The 21,957-nt window shown below is 34.4% G+C and overlaps 1 protein-coding gene across 1 annotated transcript; it reads right to left on the bottom strand.

The window, feature by feature from the left end:
- Window positions 1-1,919: 1,919 nt before the first annotated feature.
- Window positions 1,920-20,557, bottom strand: LOC134539796 (solute carrier family 2, facilitated glucose transporter member 10-like). The gene is made up of 5 exons (XM_063382065.1): window positions 20,034-20,557; window positions 18,408-18,997; window positions 15,765-16,254; window positions 14,316-14,448; window positions 1,920-13,122 (listed from the first exon to the last, which is right to left on the bottom strand). The coding sequence occupies exons 1-5, from the start codon at window positions 20,341-20,343 to the stop codon at window positions 12,993-12,995; spliced, it is 1,653 nt and encodes a 550-aa protein (XP_063238135.1). The 5' UTR covers window positions 20,344-20,557; the 3' UTR covers window positions 1,920-12,992.
- Between the last annotated feature and the right edge of the window lie 1,400 nt (window positions 20,558-21,957).

Raw genomic sequence — 21,957 nt, 5'->3', positions numbered from 1 at the left:
TGTGGTGATTGCATTGTGGAAACTGCTTAAATGAATAATTTCTTGTATGAAAAACAACCATCATTAGACGTTATCAAGCACGATTTCCGCAATGTTTTGGGCGGAACGATGTGGTGTTGGCGAGGTTAAAAAGTGACTTCAACTACGTCACAGCGTGACATCTCCTGACAGTTCTTAACTCCGGGATTTAATTGCAGCTAAAATGAATTGAAAACTGCTGTAAGTGTAACATCCTCATGAACCAACACTCCACTCCCTTAAAAAAAAAAATGTACTTTAATTTGGCATTCTCTGGTTCAGCAAATTCTGTAATCTGACATAGATTGAGCAGCTGGTGTTCAGATAATTTCAGGTGGATTATGGCAGTTGCTCTTAGCCGCCGTAACACATTACTGCGGTGCCGGCATTTTCAATTTGCTCAGTCCGTTTTCATTTTCTTCTTTTAGAAAACTTCACTTTCTATACGTAGAGGCAAGATTATATGGTGAATAGCTATAAAACTGAAATAACAGCGAAATTGAAGTCAATACACCATGTAACACCGAAATACAATGCAAAATGCAGGGAAATTCACCTCGGTTATATAAATTGTTTGTTGAAATATAGAATATTGATTTCGTAACTCTTTAATTTAGGGTATTATGTACTACATAAAAAAAATTATTAAGTTCCTACATATTGTTTTTTAAAAGTAAAGTAAATTTAAACCAGTCTATAGCTGTACCTACAGAGAAACATGGGGTTTTAAGTATTTAACATTGCATTTTTGTGTTCACATTAATAGTATTGAAATAATAAGACCATGAAAAGAGAGTAAAATTTAATTTTGAAAATATATTGAGCTTTCTCATGATTTATGAAACAATACAGAATAATATTTAATGTTTTGAGTGCAGTTTTTTTTACTTCTCAATATACATATGTAGTATTGTTTTATGTACACATTTTTAACCATACCACAAAATTTTGATTACAGTTTATCATTGCTATTGTGCTTGATATGCACTTATCATTACATTTAAACTTTAATGATGATAAAGATGAAATCTATTATTATTAAGAAATTTGCATATTTATTACGCTATAAAATCTCGGCTCTATCTATGGGTACATTTCCATTATGATTTTTTGAAGAGATCTGAATCACTAATTCAACATATGACTTTTTTTAAACAGTAACAGTGATCTGTATTTCTCTCTCTAGACAATACACTTATGCATATTAGTAAAGATTAGAATAAAACCATAATTTATGCACGTTTTTGAAGAAAGGGGCTTTGATAAGAGCATTGTTGTTTTACATATCAAGCCAGCATCATTTCGAAATCTATATTAGTTAATTAGTTATAAGCAAAATGAAAATAGCATTGAATCTTATGAGGTTAACGCGGGTTGCGTAGTGCCCCTGAAACACTGGAGTGGCCTCTTAATGTATCAAAAGTTTATGTTCTTGTCTACTAGCACATCAGTGGAGCAGGAAACTTATTTCCTTTTTCCATAAAAAGAATTGACATTTTTGAGTGCAAGATGAGTCATGTATGTGAATGGCAATCTATGCAAAATAATTAATGTTTAATGAGTTTGCAAGTCCCAACCCACATCCCCATAAGCTCACTGGTATGATGAAACTAAAATATAGGTGTGTGGATTGTAGACGTCTTTTAAATTGCTATAAGATTGTGGCAATATGACCCCTTGTTGATGTAACTAGGCAACTTTGGCAAACATAACAGGGTCAAACTGCCTGTATGACTTTGATGCTGAATTCATTGGCAGGTGTCTAGAAAATTATACAATACAATCATTGTTTCATAAATAGGGGAAAATGTTTTATACTGTTGCCAAATTTTCCTTAAATAATAAAAAAAATTTTTACTTTATAATACCAAAAAAAATTAAAACAGAGAAATAACATGCAATCAATTCTTACAGTTTATTTATTAGAACAAAGCTTAATACAGTGCATAATACAATGACCAAAATGGCAATTGATCATAAAACAAACTGCTTGCTTATATCCTCTATGATTTGTGAAACAGACAAAAGAACTATTACAAATACGCTACATTACTTATCTTAAACACGTTCACAATCATGCAATTATTTGTATGCAATATACCCTACCATGTGTTACATGTTACAATTGTTTGCTTATAAAAGTGAAATACAAAAATACTGTTATGTCACACATAATTCTTAATGGCACTGCTCTCATTCATTCAACTCACAACCTCTTAGTAACAAACATTGTTAAAATAAAGATTAATAAAATTTGGTGATTAAGTAGTACGTATTGCTTCAGTTAGTTCACTCTGGCAATAAGGACGCTGTCAGTATCACTGAATAAAATACACACAAACTTTGCATGTCTGAATCATAAAAATGTCTATTAAAAAATTTACATAGTTTTTAAATCCCTTGATTTCATATTTGATGCGAGAAGAATTGGATTTATGATTTGATGTTTAGATCTATTATCTTTAATTTATAAAAGCACATTATTTTTCAATACATTTTAAACCCTTGCAGTAATGGAATAAGACGAGAACATACAACGTATCTCAAAAATATTAACATCAGCTGTTACATTTTTAATCTCACTTTTTAAAACATAAACATAAAAAGAAATTATCAACTCAAAACTTGTTTGACAATCAAAAAAATAATTGTTTCTGAACGCTCAAATAATTTTTCTGGTTTTATTTTATTACTATAAATGAAAACAAAATCCTATAAAACAATTATAAGCAAGAACAAAATGAATGCAAGTTGTGGCATACAAAACAATTTCATTTGAACAACGGAACATTAAAATGTCACCGTAACAGAATGTAAAAGGCCAACCTACTACTGAATAACATCTTCAGTCATTCTTATGCAACAATGTAGAAAAAAAATCACAGATAATACAACCATCTCCTTCCATTACCTCAACACACTTCAGGTCTGTTCAGTTGACAGGCAAGTATTCATAATCCTAAAAAAGCTTAGGAATCAAGCACCCAGGAATCAGCTGTGTATGTGCTGGCTCGTAAATTTTGTTAGGTTCCTATGTGTGTCTCCTTTACAAGTGTATGTACTGAAATTATGTCAATACTTGTGGAAAATGATTAAAATTGGTCCATTATGCAGGGTCAAAAATTTATGATTTTATTTTTAGGTCAATTTTTTTTTTAAAAAACAAGACATTCCGGTGTTACCGTTTTCATTTTTATACATAGTCTTTATTCATACAAAAGTTTATTGTTCAAAAAATACATAACTAAAATATATTTTAATACTTATACAATAAAATCATTAGTATAATCATATATAGAATTTACTACTCATAAAAATAAATCTTTAAATATCAAATACGTGTTTTTCACAAATGTGCCAATGTATTTAATGTAAAAAAATGTGTCACTAAATTTACCATAGTAAAAGATAATTTTTTTTTTAAAATTAGAGTTAAGTTTTAAGTTTTGTCAAAATGCCAATTGATTGAATGATTTTTTAGGTACATTTTGGTGCTAAATGGTGCATTAACTTGCATTTCTGTGTTGTGTTGTAGATATTGAAATGTTTTGCAGTGTTATTTTGGTTTTATGGCAATTCACCATACAATCTTGTCCCGAGCCCTTAGTTGATACACACAGGAATTTTGCAACCTCACTTTGGGACTGTCTGGTTGTAAATTTGACAGAGAAAATACCAACATTATTTTGATAACAACATAATGGCAATCATGGAAGTGAAATGCCTTGTCCATCAAATATTATATGTGATGGAAAACAAAAAAAATGGGCAAAGTAAAGAAAATTTTTATCTAACTACTTCGAGGTCACACCTACAAGTAAATATAAAACATATAATTTTCTTCGGGGCTTTGACCATATTAATTTTTGTAGTTAAATTCACATCGTAATACATGGCTAAGCCGACTGGAGTGACAAAAGAAATAACGGTCCGATTTGCTGCAATCAAATGAAGGAAAAACCTACGCATTCAATGCAGAATTATGATGATATTCTCCATGAGCTCGTATATGTTCCTGTAAATCACCGTTGCAAAATTTAGTCACCAGCACTACCCAAATTTTTGATCTCTTAAAGCATTGGAATTGGGGATTTGAACTGTTTTCCTGTGGCAAGGTTTTATTTAAAATACAGACAAGAAATCAGGAACACAATTCATTCCATGCTTCTCACAGAGAGATTAAAAATAAAAAAAAAGGAAGGAAGGTTCCGTCTCACACACAGAGTTTGTTATTTCAATTTCAGAACTTCCTATATGTTTATTTTTTGATAGCTCTAGCAATTTTCTCACCATATGTTAAAAAAAAAAAAGGGCTATGTAAAATTTTCCAAGTGATCATTATTATAAAAACTTGCATGATTTACCACTATTAGATATTAATTAGTAAATACATATTGAGAAAGTTTTTGAGGCAAAACAAAAAATGCAAGAGAACTAACGTGAACAATTTCCAGGAACAGAACTTAAATAGTATAAATGGCAAGAAAATGAAATAATCAACACAGCTGTGAGAGAAAACCTTAATCAACTAAACATACACATTTCAAAATCTAAGGCTCTAGTAACAGTAACTCAGATTTACATGGTTTAGTTTTCCACAAACTCAAGCCAAAATTCTGTTTGCTCTTCCCATGTAGCGTACAACAATCACAATATAAAAAAAAACATTAAACCCTCTTATAAATGCTGTTGCACTTCATGCAAATGTTCAATGACTGTTCACTATAAATTCAAAAATTTTTAAGTCCAAAACGTGAAACAATATCAAGAATGCTACTTTCGACAAATCACGGACAGTTACCAATATTTCTTCCGCACTTACTCCATCAACCGCACAAGTTACATAAGAGAAAGTAAACTTCAGCAGTTGAATCTGGAAGTTCGTCTGCTATGTGATGAATGTTTAACACATGGACTCTAATTGAATCATACATAATATATACTGTAAGTATCTTTGTTGTACAAATCATTTAAAAGTAAAAAATTTCAAATTTTAAAAAATGAAAAAATATAAGAGCTTATTATTCAGCATTGTTAGCTGAGTGTGCAACTTTACAAATAAAAAAAATCCCTTTTGTCACAGCCTACAGGCCTAGGTAGATATTGGAAGTACCTGTTTATTATGGAAATAAATTATAAGGGATTTGATTGTACATCTCTTAAACAAAAGTAAAGGTTATTTTTTTTTACTTTCAAACATTGTTATTTCCACCCCTTGCAGTATTGGTTGGTTAGATAAAAATTTATTTAACAATAGTTTTAGACGATACAAAAAAAAATGGATTCAATAGTGTACATGGTTAGGAAGTTCTCTTTATTTTATTTCAGCCCCAGTTTTGTCAACCCCTTGCTATAATGGTTTGTATTATAGAGTGTTTTTCCCCCCCAAAAAAGCCTTCCTCCATTTCTGCCCCTTTAGTCAGATATTGGCCATTAACGAAATCGACCAAGATTTTCCATGTTTATATTTTCTGTATTAGTTTGGAAGTGATTTGTGGAAAATGACGGCAGTTATCGTATCCACAAAAATGTGATATATACATATGTATAAACTTTTCAGTTGACAATGGTTTTGGAGTCTATGGACCATGAAATGAAAAACTATATAAAATTATCCGGAAAACACAACATTTCTTTGAAATCTACACAAAAACAAACTTGGGGCTTTATTAACACACCTTCTTGATTATCACTTCGCAAAGAGACTACTTAGCCATTACATGCAGACCAAAAAGATATTATTTTATGAGCAAAGTGTTTTTTTATTTTCACGTAAAACAATTTTTTTCTCCCATCTCCAAAGCAGTTCAATTGCAGATTCACCCCAACTACCTTAACACTTGTTCTTTCCAGAAATTAACAGATAACCACTTTCTCTTTAGTCGCCACCACAACTTTCACTCCTATTTCACAGTCAAAACCAGATCTAAGACACTGAGCGACAGGTAACTAACTACTAGACATAAGATTTTATGGTGTAATAAACATGCAATAAAAATCATTAAAAATAGTGATTTTGTCTATCATCATTAAAGATTAAACATATGTAATAATAATTACACATCAAGCAAACTAACGATCAATTGCTACAACATTTGTGGTAAGATGCTTAAAATGTGTACATAAACAATATTACATATGTTGATAAGAATAAAAAAAATCAGTAAAAACATTAAATATTCTTCTGTAATGTTTATTAGTTCATGAAAAAATTAAATATATTTTCAAATTTAAATTATACTTTTTATCTATGTATTATTATGTCAATACTTTAAATATGAATAAAAAAATGCAATGTATATAACCAAAATCACATGTTTCTATGTAGGTCTTTAGCCATATCTGTAGGCATCAGCTATAGACTACTTTAAATTTATTTTACTTTAAAAAAACAGTATGTAGGAACTAAATAATTTTTTTTTTTACTTAGAACATAATGCCAAAATTAAAGATTTATGAAATAAATTCTATATTTCAACATACAAAATGATGTAATTTAATTGAGGTGAATTTGACTGAATTTTGTATTTTGCTTTGTATTTTGGTGTTATGCGGTATATTGACTTCCATTTTGGTGTTTGGCGGTGTTCCGAGTTCAATTTCGCTGTTATTTCCATTTTATCGCCATTCACCATACAATCTTGCCTCTAGTAACTACTTCTTGTTGCCCCTTCACAATAAATTTAAATTTCTTCCCATTGGTAGTTATGATATTACAGTAATTTAAAAAAAAATATTACGAGAGCAAAAAAATATTCTCTATTCCAAAGGGAGACACCAATTTTTAAATAAATAGAGTTAACACAAAAACATCAGCCAAACTATTATCTTAAAAATATCATTTTTGTCTAGGAAATAATATATCAAGGCTAATGTGAAGAGGTTTCAAAAATCAAAAAACTTGCGCTCGTAAAAAATTACAATTTTATCAAATGGTTTACTTTACCTACGGAGTACAGAAACGCTATCTCGAAAACTGCTATAAAAATAAGGAACACCCACGAGTTGTGCCAAAGTAATTTGTGCGTGTGATGAAGGATTGCAGACTGAGTTGATGGACACTAATCTCTGAGGATGAGGCTGCAATGAACAGTGCAACAAAATGAAAATAAGTCTGAAACTACTAAGAATCGATAATGTATGCTAACAATACTCCCAAGTATGTATATACACTACGTGTAATGATATAAATATGTTAATGGAGTTCTACATTAATAGTTACAAATATATACATACAACACTAGTTACTCAAAAATAGGAAAAAGAGTTAGTACACCAGGTTTAACTTTTACAAATATACTCAATCTTACACATTTCAGTAGTTACAACATTTGTATGAGTGTACAAATAATATTTTTACATACCTTATACATAACTATTTCTGTGAAAAAAAAAAAAAAAAAAAACTACATTCTGTTTGAAAAATGTATGACTACGAAACAGCTTCTAACTAAATTTTTCTTGCATTATGCACATAAAGTAATCATCAATACTAACTACCTATATTTCAAATATTACATTTTATAAAATAAAAAAGCTTATATATAAAAAAATTACATAAATAAATGCATTGTGTGTTTTAAATGCAAGCAAAAAGCATGTAATAACTTTTTTTTAGAACGTCAGCTAAAAATGGTTAAAGATGCATCAATAAAATGATGTACCAAGAATTTGCACTGGTAGTTAATAGGTACTTGATTAAGGGGCAGCTTGTGATGACTTAGTAATGCGTTAAATATGAAATTACAAATCAAAGAGGCATCTTTGGTTCTAAAAAAAAACTCATGACATACTACCACCTTTAAAACCGCAACACACACTGGTACGCCGCTGAATTGTATACAGCATACAAAAGTGCTACAGAAATAAAATGTAGGGATGAACCAATTTGAATGATTGCACATGTCAGGGTACTCTACCAGCTAATAATCCCTATCGAAAAAATAAAGGCCACCATTAACCTACCAATCACGTGAACATCAATTGATCTTAAACAGTCCAGATATCAAAATAGAACTTTATTTGGTTCTAATGAAGTTAAGTTTTGAAACAATAAAAAAGATTGTAAGTATATTATTAATAAAGCATTTACGTAACTTTTAATTACTGTGCATTTCAATTTATTTTATTTTCTGGTGCTTCATAATTTTACTTGCTGTTTGACGATCAGAATCATGTGATAATTGGTTACGATGAATGAAACTTGATAGTTGACAGGTGCATTTAGCAATCGGCATCCAGATATTACACCCCTGAAAGTGTCTCCAAATAAAAACGTGTTTGTCATGGTCAGAACACACATTACCAATGAATCAACACACAACCTGTGCTATTTCTTGATGAAATATTCAGAACACAATTCAAAGTACCTTAAACCTAAACATTCCATTGAATGTCTTATTATTATTTCAAACATTATAGTCAAGAACTTGTGTTACTTTGACGGGAGGAAGGGAATAGAAGTTGAACAATCTTCACAGCCCTTACAATCACTTGTACGATTGTCAAAAAAATCTTGTAATATATGTATATATAAAAATGGCTGCACGCAAGATACACGACGATGAAAATACTAGACTATTTGAAAATTGAACCTATGAAAAAAAAATTTTACATGAAAAAATAAAAAAATAAAAATTTGCAGAGACCTATCAAATATAGTAAATAACCTATAAATAGGCAGTCTGTAATAAACGAAACACTAAATAATGTATAGATTTAAATAATTTATAGTTTTATCCATGACATGTTTAAGAAGTCCAGCTTTATCCAACTCTAAGACAGGCACAAACTGAGCTTGTCTACAAATTAATGCCAGTTCAATGTCGCAATGTTACACATGCTGATCAGGAATGTTAGAACAGAAAAATCCCTCAATAGTTTCAAGTCCACGTGAATTACAATAGTTTAAATATCTACTGCACTTTAATTTTTGAATTCAAACTTAACTACTGCTATCAATCTACTTCAGTTTAAAAATCACAAATAAATTAATATATGTACATACTTAGTTCTACATACCAGTTTGGTGACTGATGCCAAAATTTTTTTTAAATCTTGACTAATCTAATTAAAGCCACAAATCAAAACTGGTATTTTAATTATTCAAGAAGGAAGGACAAAAAGAGAGAAAGAATAGTAGAGATTTATATGTGTATAAATTGGTTAGGTAAAAAATACTTATGTGCAAGTGTATAAACTGAAGCAAATTATTCTAACTGATGGCTCAAATCTGTAAAGTACGCATACATGCAACGTTACATCTTAGGATAGAGTTGTTCCTCTAAGCACACGTCAAAAACAAAATACAGAGGCCCTATATAAAATCACTAAACATTGCAATTAAACTTGAAAATGTCTGATTTTTATGCTATTTACTAGTTAGTACTAAAAAATGTAACATCACTTCAATTTTCAATAACAAGATCCATACTGTGTTAGGCTGATGAAGCCCCTACATGTTTTACTATTATTTAAAAAAAATTGGGAGTTCACATAACTTTCGCTAATCAATGTGTAGTGCATATCATACTGTAACACTTTCTAGTAGCTAATATGTGTTTGTGACTTTACAATCTAGTTAAATAAAAAAAGTATAGGGAATTATGTTACTAATTGTGAGTTGAAACATTCAATATAACTTAATAGTAAGTTATAAACAGAAGCAAATATAAGGAAAATAAGAATATGAAGAAGTTGTCTCCAACCTACGGTAACATTACCATCCAAATATGTACATATGTATTACAGTAATTATGAACAATACTACACATAAATACTGTAATTCTTAATCCTGAACTATTGATTGAATAAATTCCCTGACAAGATTTATATGAATAACTATCCGAACTAGTGTTTACTGTATTAACTATATTATACTTAGTTAAAAATTCAATTACGTAGTACAAAATTATTCATACTACTTCTTAAAACTTTGTGTCTACAATGTTTACTTAAAAATTATACTGCAATATGATAATATTCAAAAATTGTGCATGCATGTAAATTAATAAATTACGAAATACATATGTCACAAAACTCAATAGGATTAACTTCTGCTGGATGTTAACACAAATTTGCTAATTCTTAACAAAACTACAATTCAGGCAAAATTATAACCAGAAAATTTAAATCTAACACCAGCAAAGCTTAAACAGCATAAAGGCTGATTATAATCATTCCCATATTATTATTATAAAGTTAATCTTTAAAAAGAAACAATTAAAAATTTTCTTGAAAAAAAAAAAAAACCAAATCTATTTAACAGGGAGTTTCTCATAAGATAAATAGTAAAAATAAGACTTTCGATAGTACTTTGATACAGGACAGTAATTTATAGAATTCCTAGGGATGCCCATGATACCATGCATAGGTAGTTATTTTCAGGGACATACAATCATTACAACTTACAAGCAATAAAGTTTAGATTTTACTAAAAGTATCGAGTATCAAAAGAATTAAGGGTATCAAGCTAAAAACAGTATCAAGAATTGAGTTTGGAAATTCTGATATCTTCTCCACCTCTGATAAATACACGACATTACCAATTGTAGTACACCGTGGACTATTTAAAATAAACAAACAGCTCAGAAATTGCTTTGTGCTGAGACGTATGACATAACTACATGTTAATTACCTTATTTAAATACAAATACCTAACTAGAACAGTACCATACTGATGCAACTAATTATTTCAGATCTACTGCAAAACAAATAACTGCTCTTGTTTAAATAGGTCAAGCACTTGCTAAATGTAAAACTTGTGACATTTTAAGACAGCAGCCACGGGCATTCATTATTAACTAAAGAAAGCAATGTAGATTCCACCTCACCCAATACTCAAGTATGACAAATTAATGTGGCTTAAAAAATATCACTTCTGCTTTACATTCTCATGTCAGCGAATAAATTTGTTTCACAGGCTGCTTATGGTAACCAACATAACGCGACATAAGTGAGCAGGATTATTTCTTAAGACAAAGCTTTAATGGGATGCTTTGCTGGCCACAACCTACTTCGAGTTTGTCACCACCTGAGGTCAGCAAATTCCATTTAAAAAGTACTGCCATCAAAAACTACTAACTAACAATATGTGTAAAAACAAAAACTACAAGATGTTAAGTGTTATGAACCTACTGCATGTGTATTATCACCAGGAGTTTCCGCGGATGATTGAATATCTACTATATAATCATTAATGGTAAGACAGTATTATGCTTTTTTAGATTTACTTTATATACATTGACTAGTGGCTCACTGCTCACATTCCAATAGAAAACTTGTCATTATTTTACTTTCCCATTAGAGCAAAAACTACATGATTCCATAATACCCTACTCAAAACCTTGTGACGCTTCAAACTTACAATCACAGTGCTTTAACTAAACATACTACTTAATTTCACAATTATTTCACGGAAGGTTTAGTTGGGGTTGAGCACTCCCAAAAATCACAGCATCCATGCATAAAGGATGCAAACAGAGATACTAGTAAAGATAAATAACATACTTTTTTTTTTGTTGACAATCCACACTTTTCCTCATAATACCCATATAATCTTATCACAAAATAGATACTTTAAAAACTTTAGAAAACAAAGCATATTATTTACATTTACAAGCATAGTAGTATATATAACTACCAATGTAGTTCTAAGGAAATATCGCAAAATTGAAATATTATGTGCCAAGACATTGATGCTGTAGTTACAACTCATACAATACATTTAAAAGCAATTACAAAAAATACATATTTTTTTGCTGCTATCAGATGTATCAAGGATGCCCATATGAATATTAAGCACAATTATTTTATTTAAGTGACCTTAGAGAACATGGCTGTTCAGGACAGTCAAATAAAAACTATTATTCATTGCCTCAGTCTTTGTCACCCATTTAAGGCTATCTATTTTTACAATGGTACATATTAACAAATGGGATTTTGCTGATTAGGTTTAGCATACTGTAGCCAGAAGAAAAAAACTCGGTTTAGAAAAAAGTTAACTCATCATTACAGTACTTCAAATATTATAATATCATTAGCAACAAACTAAAGTTCAAAATTGTGTTTATTTTACAATCTGATTCCAACATTTAAATGGTTTAACATTAATTTTATTTCACAAAGCTGGAAAGTTATCAGTGGCTCGTATTTTTCAGATGCTTTCATTATTTCATCGGAAAAAAGAAAGATCACTCATTCAAATTGGTGCACCCGTTATTTTTTACTGTAATAAGGACCGCTAAACAGTATCTCCCAGGAAACTCTCAATATATTCAGAATACCTTATCAATTCAATTTCTGGTTAAAATAGCACTTTTTGTCAACTTGTCCCTCAAATGATTGGGCTAAAGCCAACTGATAGTTCCTCCGAGTTGGTGGATGCATTGTCTGACTGAGAATTTATCCAAATGTATTTATTATATTTGATTTAAGAACAATATTTTCAAAGAGTTTCCATCTTAGCTGCTGCTTCTACCTACATCTAACAAGAGAGAAAAAAAAAAATTAATTTAAATTTAATTTAGTCAGTTTTTTTCTAGCATACTTTGGCAGTACAATATTGTAGGCATAACTTTGGTAATAAATTTAATTTTTAAATTAATATTTCCTCTTAATGTAAAGAATAATTCTTTACATTTTTTTTTTTTTAAAATTGCACTAAGTCCAGGGATGAAGGTGTTACGATGCATTCTATGTAATGGTTAAAGACACCTTCCCTCTAACTTCAAAAATAACATAGTTACGAGTTGATAAAGGTGCTATGTACACATGAGCAGGTAGCAAACCAATTATTACTTTCGGAGCCTTTATTCTCAAAACAATAGTTTTGTAACATGACACCTTCATCCACTTGCCCCTTCAGTTACATCGTGAAATCGGCATCCTTGATACTCGCCTGCAAGCACTAAGCAGGTGGCAGAGGAGAGGGTAGCGAAGGTAACAGGGCGGCAGCGCGAGGGGGGCGGAGCACCTCAGATGACGGCGCTCTCCGCGATGGCGTGTGACACCGGCCGGTACTGCGCCGACCGGTGGCGTATCCACTCGTTCCCCCTCAGCCCCGGCAGCTGCCGGAGGTTTTGGAACATCCGCGTCGCCGACGAGCTGCCGGGAGACAACAACACGACGGCGACACGTCAAATCACTTCACGCGGTTCGCGTCGCAGCACGAACAATCCAAGAACTAGATGCACGGTGTCCACAAGGAAAAAAATATTTCGTACCAACTTAGGCGAGAGAAAAGTATTAGATTAGAAAAAAAAAGTTACCTAATTATAATTTGTTATGGTTTTTAACAATTTAGGAAGTTATTATGACATTGCAATGCTCGAACTTAAATATCACACCACACACACATACATTCCGTAGTTTTTTTTAAAAATAATTACGCTTATAATAAAACATATTGGAGTTACAATAATATTATTATATTAAAGAAAAATGTACTAGATCTGTACTAAACCACTAAAAAAGTTATAAAAGTACTAAATCTAGTACGAAAGTACTAATTGTGGAGACCCTGACTAGATGCACGTGAACGAATTAAGTACCGTCTTGTCGACATGAGTGTCATTATAAATGATGAGAATGGAACGTTAACAAAATGAACAAAATGCATTGGTACCCGGCAATAGTACCCAGCGAAAAACCAGGCCAGCTATTGGCAACGTCAGCCACGTTTCCCACTTGCCAAAATATCTTTTTTTTTGTTTGCATCAGAAATAAAAAAAAAAAAAAAACAGAACACTTTGACAAGAGGTGAGTGATTTGAATACTAAACCACAGTGGCTCCATAGGCCTGTGATATGATGCCGTACTTGATATCTTTTAAATAGGTTCTACGACCGTTGACGTTTTAGGACACACACGAGTGAAAAGCGGAATTGCTTATCTCGTCCCTAGTCATAATGCATCAAAATGTTTCAAATTTATCATTATTAGGGACAAGACTATATGGTGGACTCCGATAAAACCGAAATAACATCAAAAAGCACGTCAAAAGTCAACATAACATCGAAATGCAAGTTAATACACCATATAGCATCTAATGCACGTTTAATCATAGAATTAAATAGTATTTAACTAACACTTAGCATATAATTTTTACCCCTATTTTTGTGGAGGAAGTATTACAAAACTGCTTTTATAAAACTAAAAACAATAAAACCAAAATCCTCTGTTTGAAAAACTAAATTGGACTAAAAATAAAACCATAAAATCTTGTCTCTAATCATTAGTAAAATGAGTCCTCAGAAGAAAGAACCCAAACAGAATAAAAAGTGTAAATATAAACTTACGTGGACTTCAGTTCTTGGGAAATTTGGTGGAAGGTTTTCCCTTTTGTTTCAGGCACAAACAGAAAGATGAAAAGAAGGGAAATCAAGCAAATCATGCTGTGCAGCAGAAATGTTCCTTGAATCGAGAGAGCATCTGCAAAAAAAGAAGAAATAAGACAACTTGTTTAGTCACCTTCATAGCACGTTTTCTGTCACACTCAAATTCCCGACTAAAGTGTTTTAAGAAGGAAGATAATATTAATTAATAACAACTGGAAAAAAATTAACAGGTTTGACGAGATATAAGCTAGACTTCACAACATTTTCATTTTGCAGAATTGAGGACCACACACGAATGCTGGGCGGGGATAAGGTGAAAGCAAGCCTTTGAGATATTGCCACACCAGCTCCAATATAACTGAAAACATTTGACAGCAGTGACTACCGTGTTTTCTCGTATAATTGTCGCACATTTTATTCTAAAATCAAGTTTTAAAATTAGGGGTGCGACGATTATGCGGAAAAAAAATTTTGTTGGGTAAAGTTATTCATAAAAACAAAACCTGTTCATGGAAAGTACGTTTATTTAAAAAAAGGTGGAGTATACAAGAGAACGCCAAACAATCTATATTAATAATTCCTTAAACAAAAACCTTTCTTCAACTTTAAATAGAAAAACCAAAACTGCTAACGCGAACGCAAGCCACTTGAATCTGACGTGAACTAACGTGTCGTAGTACACACTTGCCACGAAAGAATGCGGGCTATCAAATGTAGTTAACTCGGCACCTGACAGAGAGCGCGCGTTGCATCCAATCGGCGAGATAGTGATATTCAACTACATGCGCATACTCTATACGGTAAGCAACATAACCAAACATGAATGATGCGCTGGCTACATTTCTATAAGCGGTACGCCGCGGTAACGCAAACAATCAGATAAAGGAAATACAGTTTAAAAAGTCTTTAAAAGAAAATTTACACATCAGACAACTTTGTATTTCCGTTAATTAAATAAATAAGTGGTAATGATCGAAATTAAATTTTAGATTATACCTACACCGCGGCGACGCAGACGATCAGATAAAGGAAATAACGTTTAAAAACGTCTTTATAAGAAAATTTACACGTCAAACAACTTCGTATTTTTCCGTTAATTTATTAAGTGGTAATGACCGAATAAATATTAGGTTTCTACTTTAAAATACATAGTTTTATACGGAAAAGATACCTACACAAAGCTTTCAGCTTCTACTAGCGGGACCAAAAAATTCATGCGACGTTTACGTGAGAAGTTTTTTTATCCCAATTTTGACAGCCTAAAATATGGTTGCGACGATTACGCGCGTGCGACCATTATACGATAAAACCAGGTAATTTCCTTCTTGCAGCACTTAATCCGGTGGAAAACGTTCTACCGACGCAATGGCCACTTTCACGCCTGCGCAAGGGGATGCGCGCGGAACGTACCGGTAAGGCGCGGCAAGGCGGGCGGCACGAGGACGTCCAGGAGCCAGTAGAGCGCGGCGGCGGCGGCCACGGAGCGGCCCCTCACGGCCGCGGGGAACAGCTCTGCCAGCAGCAGCCAGGCGACGGGCCACCAGGAGAAGCAGTAGGCAGCCTCGGCGCACAGCAGCGCCAGGAGCGCCGCGTAGCCCGCCCCCGGCGGCAGCCCCAGGGGCAGGGGGGCCGCCCGGCACTGCGGCGACGAGACCGCCAGCGACAGCGGCGTGGGCAGCATGGGGAAGGGGGGCGGGGCTCCCGTCGGCAGCTCGGGGGCCGCCAGCGGCACGCCGGCCGCGAAGGACAGCTCCCCCTCGGCCGTGGCGGGCCCCATGTCGAGCGTGCTCAGCACGGCGGTCGCGACGAGGCTCACAGCCATGCACACGGCGCCCAGAAGCAGCACGGGACGCCGTCCCAGCCGGTCCACCACGCTCAGGCTCACGCACACCGCGCACACCTGCCCGGCACACGCATCACACGGCGTGTAGGGACCGGAAAAAATTTGCGGGTTCAACGACCTCCAGGATGAACGCCACAGGCCTCTACACACTTGATCAAGAGACCCATGTTTAGGGACCGGAAAAATTCCCGGGTTCAATGACCTCCAGGATGAACGCCACACGCCTCTAAACACTTGATCAAGAGACCCATGTTTAGGGACGGGAAAAAATTCGCGGGTTCAATGCCCTCCAGGATGAACTTCACAGTTCTACGTACACTCAGTCAAATGCCACCCACTCATATTGGCTGCCGTTTTGTGAGACGTCCCAACGTAGCAGCCCCTGTGATTCGATAAAACTTTGGTCTGGCGTTTCTGATTGGCCCAGAGTCATCCAGGTGAGTTGCGAGCCAATAGCAGAGGCAGCACTGGGGCATAACTATTTGTATTTAACCTATCACGAAATGAATTCGCGAATTTTTCCGGTCTCTAATGATATGACATGCACCGACTTTTCCAGGCTTTCACTGCAGACTATGAACCACAGGTGGTTACTTTATTAACAGGGACATGTATATTAAAGAAAAAAAAAAAAATTTGATCTCTCATTAGATTGCAACAAGGTATGCCTGCAATAGCAATTGTTCCCTTGTAATTGGCGGCCGTCTGGAAGAGAAGCCAACGCAGTACAGTATTTGGCCGAGCCATTCGGGATGCATTTGCTTCCGCACTGAACGGCTATGACTGGCGTGCTGGCAGTAGACATGTACCATCAGTAATTTTAGACTCGTTCCATGATAAGGCTTTCCCAAAAATTTAATGGTTCAACCAATTTCAAAATAATTCAAATAAGGCTCTTTCAATTTTCCTATCATACAAACCAATCAACACATATGGCTCGGTACAGACACTAAGCAATAGCTTAAAAAGTCAATACAGCATAACCCTTCTTTGTTTTCATGGGGAAAAATATTATACACATACACACAACGCAGGAAATTGTTATAAGCAGGACTTAATTTTTAGGATCTATACTTTGTTCATTTTTTTTTATTTTTTATTTTACTGAAAAACAATTAAGAATTTCAAAAATATAAATTTATTATTATCATCATCATCATTATTATGGCACAATATACAAAGATTAAAATCAAACACATTGTGATACAGTTCATGTGTTGGAGATAGATGACAGGCCTTCAGTCTAATCATTTCATTTAAATTCCCTTACCTAACACATGTTTTCTTAAATATTTTAGACGATTTTAGAAGAAATTTAATTTCTGTTACTTTACCAAGTTGATGTTTTACCTAATTCTTAAGTACTAAACATCTGTACTAAACATCTGATACTTTATACACAAGCCACAGTTTGGAATTTTTCAACCAACATTTTAATGCAATATGACTAGCCAAGCAAAGAACAGTTGATGTACGAGATTAATGTGTGCGTTAATAGTTCCAACTGATGCTATGGAACTAACTTTGTTCACAACGAACAACACAAACAAGGCAGCAAAATTAATCCAATATTAGTTCTGTTTTTTTATATTTGTTTTACTGTTCAAGCTTTATTTACGTTGAATTTATTTATGCACTCTCCTAAAGCAGGGTCTTCAAACTAAGGCCCATGGAACAGCACATCCCATCCTGCCCCAGACATGCCCGGTATCCGGCCGACCAGAGTTTACTGTACGTTAAAATGATGTGGAGGCTAAAAGGTTTTGTCGAAAAAAAATAAAAATCTGGAAAATGAGTTTTTAAGCACTACCAATGTTATTTAATTTTACTGTAAAACTGCATTTTAAAATTCTTACTAAGATTCTGAAATATTTAAACATCACAGACCTCAGTATAAAAATCTTCCCTACAATTTTACAGTATTCAAAAAATGTCGCCACTTTTCATACCACATTATAGTACTCGGCGATTTAAGAATTTGGATAATCATATAAGTATTTTTAGGTTTTTAACAATAAAGTAATTCGAAAATAGTTTTTTTTTGAATAGTGATAAACAAGGTCTACAGTTCTTAAAAATTAAATTTCTGTAAATTTCAAAATTCTTAAAAAATGATAGGTCTCAGGAGGGTATACAGAAACATGCAAAAAAGATCATGGGATACAAAACTGTTGCCCCGATGGTAAACTTCCACAAGTCACCGCGGTTACCTTGACGAGACCCAGCGCCACACTGGTGACGGTGGCGGAGGCCTCGGGGCACACGCCGAGTGCCGTGAGCAGCCTCCGGGCGAGGTCGAGGACGGCGAAGCGGCCCGAGAGCTGCTGGAAGAGCACGAGCCCCGCGGCCAGCGCCGACACCTCCAGCACGCTCGGCGGGACGCGGCAGGAGGAGCGCGCCTGCCCGCCCTGGGACATGCGGAGCAGGCGGAAGTGAGGGGACTCCGGGAGGCCGGTGGCGACCGCGACCGCCTGCACGCAGGCCGGGACCAGCGGCATCCAGAGCACAGCCCGCCAGGGCAGACCGCCCCACAGCAGGCCCGCGCCGCAAGCCAGGGACCCCGCGGCGGCCCCCAGCTGGTGCCCCGTCACCAGCCGCCCCCGGTGCGAGTCCCGGGACGCCTCGGCCGCGTACACGCACTGGGCGACCGCCGAGAGCGCCCCCCCGGCCCCGCTCAGCAGCCGCCCGCACAGGAACACCGGGTACGAGTGGGTGACCCCCGTCAGCAGCAGGCCCAGCACCATCACCACCGTCGAGAACATCATGCCGCATCGCCGCCCGCAGCTGTCTATCACCATGCCTGAAAAACAAATGGGGAACTACTTACTGGGTTTCACATTGCAAGGCTCAGCACAGCAAGGTTTATGAAGATACACAATTTGAGATTATAGTTGACTCTATGTACCGACTTTACTAATAAATTAACTGTAATTGTTCCTTATTGTGTATCCAGTTGTATTTTAACATAATAATATATTAAAATAAAGAAATAAACTGCATGTGTTTGTGGTGAAAAGCTGTAAATTTTCCAAAATATATTTTATTTTGGACTTATTTATGTATCTTTAAGGAACAATATTTCCAGAACTATTATAGTTTTGAATAACATATCAAATTGTATTGTAATGTAAAAAAAATTTAAATAAAGTAAGCAGTTCAATGTGTTTGTCATTTGAAACTGTACAATCAGCAAAATTTTTTTGATTTTGAAGATACAAATTATAAAGCTTTGATATAAACTGGACATGCGATAAGGAATCTTTCTCCCCAGGAGAAACATAACCAATTGTATTGTAATGTAAAAAATTAAAATAAAACAAGCAGTTAAATGAGTTTGCTATGCGAGACTGTACCATGACCAAAAATGTATTTGATTTTGAAAATATGAATCTTATAACTATAACATACACTGGATACTCAATAAGAAACAATTACCAAATTAACTAACCAAACCAGGAATTCTAATATTAGGCCCTACCACTGCCCCTGTTTCATCACATGAGCACCATACTTTCGTAATTACAGCCAACAAGAGCTTCTTGTTTTTAAATGTATCACTCACCTCAGCCTCACATAAAAAAGATACTTTTAAATGCTATCTACAGTCACCTTCTGGAATCTTTCTTAAGTTATGAAATAAGTTGTTATACAAAATGAAAATTAGAGTATTTATATTATGGCTAAAGCAACTGGATTATATATCAAACACTGGGCATGAAAAAAATAACAGAAATTTATAAGATGATATTGAAAAGCATTTGACATCTAACCTAAAAATTAAAAGTGGTTATAACTTACAAAAACGATTGTAATATAGAATAACAAACCATACTTACCTCCCAACAAAGATGACAATAAAGCTCCAATAAGCCACACGATTGTATGGACGTACTCCTCTGAACAGGCCAGATTAAATTCATTTTTCACATGAGGTAAAATATGCGTACACAGTCCTACATCAAAACCGAAACAGAAGCCACTAAAACCTGCAACTAACGCCGTTAAAAGAACATCATTTCTTGTGCTGACGGCGTTCACACTATGATCGACTTTGACAACCTGTGGTGGAGGTTTCGCTAAATCCATAACTTTCCTTCCGTCCAGTTTGTCACCTAGGAGGGTGGACGTGTCCTCTTCGTCTGACATTTTTATACGAGCCGTATGCACTTGTCCTTCGAGAAAAATGTTTCGCAACCTCCACTACTATAAAAAAGTGAACTCCTAGGGCTTGAGTCAAAAACCTGTATTTAGCCTCACATGGCGTGGAATGATTCTGTTTACGAATTACAAGGTTATAATATACACGCCCTGAAGACAAAATTAGTCATGACAAAATATAAACAATGTAAAAACATGCAGCTGATCCATAGAGTCAAAACAAGATGGAGGTCACACAACAAGAACAATTACAGAACAAACTTAGTTATACATAATATTGTTAGAGTTGAAATTAGCGCTATATTCACGAACAATGATAGGTTTTTAGCTTTAACAAAACACTATATTACGTGTTATAATTTAGACATTTATAGATTTAAATATATTTTTGGTAGGATACAGATTGAATTTCAAAAGTGTGGTAGGTATTGGATCTTTAGATCACTGTTGTTAAGAAGTCATTATTAATTTTTCCTTATATACTTTAAGTACTACATTAAAATAATTTAAATATTTATTAATGTAGCTGAGGATTTCCTGAACAAATAAATTTTCTACAAGAGCATTGATAATCACTTTTCCTACACAATATTTTTCCCAATAATGTCAGGACTATTTTTTAGCGGGAGGGGTGAAAAGGAGGAGGGGGTCGGGGTAGTAGGGACAATAGCTCCTCCAAACTTTAACTTTTTTTATTTTTGTTATTTATGTACCTTGCAGGCATTTTCCCACTTTCGGGTAAAATGCACTTTTAACCATAAATTTGACCATCATTTGAGATTCTTTATAGTGGCATACAACACTAAGGTCTATGATATGTCAAAAATGCACATATTTTAAGTAGAAAATAGTTTAGTAAATAAGTGATTTACTCTTAAAAATTTAACTGCTCTCATGAAAAAATTTTTTTTTGTGACATTGTGTTTAATGCTTGTGTGTTCCAAGGTACAGGTGTATTTTAACTTAAATACTTAAAATCATGCACTAAACTTTTCTTTCATCAAAAGTTATATCAAACTTTTAAACTTCTGCCTCTGAGACAGTATAAATTTACAAAACCTATTTTCTAACTTATTTAACATCATGTTTTGCAGCTGCATCCTTTCTTTGTACGATACTTCCTCCCGAAAAGTCTTCCTAGAGCCTCCCTTGATTTTTGTGAAATTTCCTGCATGTTGGGCAAAATCTATATTATAATAAATGTAAGAGTGGTTTGTCCTTACATGTAGTTACAACTCTGCAACCCACCCCTCGCAACCACATGTGGGTTATGTGGCATTGTAACCCTCCATCTCCCATCCATGAAGTTATCGGTTTAGACGTGGAGGGGCTGGGTTCAAAGTAATGGGTGTCAAAAGAGGGCATCGCACCAACGGATTTCTTACGGGAAGTCGGTGAAGCATCTGGAATTGATTGCTGAAGTGGCCAAGACTGGCCAGAATGTTCCTGAATGTTCTAGAAGGTTACAGAATGTTTAGAATCTTTGAGAATGTTCTAGGATGTTCCAGGATATAATAGAATATTCCAGAAAGTTCAATAATGGTATAGAAGTTTCCAGAATATTTTAGAATGTTCGGGGTTTTTGAGGTTGTTGAATGTTCC

Source organism: Bacillus rossius, chromosome 16 (genome assembly GCF_032445375.1).
Source record: "Bacillus rossius redtenbacheri isolate Brsri chromosome 16, Brsri_v3, whole genome shotgun sequence".
NCBI lineage: Eukaryota > Metazoa > Arthropoda > Insecta > Phasmatodea > Bacillidae > Bacillus > Bacillus rossius.
Note: the sequence above shows the minus strand (reverse complement) of the source record. Positions and strands in the feature narration are given on the sequence as shown.

Excerpts from the sequence above, each read along its gene's own strand:
- LOC134539796 (XM_063382065.1), bottom strand. The coding sequence starts at position 20,343 with ATGTCAGACGAAGAGGACACGTCCACCCTCCTAGGTGACAAACTGGAC. Across the intron at positions 14,449-15,764 it reads CGCCTTGCCGCGCCTTACCG|ATGCTCTCTCGATTCAAGGA; the intron begins GTACGTTCCGCG and ends CTTTTTTTGCAG. Across the intron at positions 13,123-14,315 it reads TCCCAAGAACTGAAGTCCAC|CTCGTCGGCGACGCGGATGT; the intron begins GTAAGTTTATAT and ends GTCTCCCGGCAG.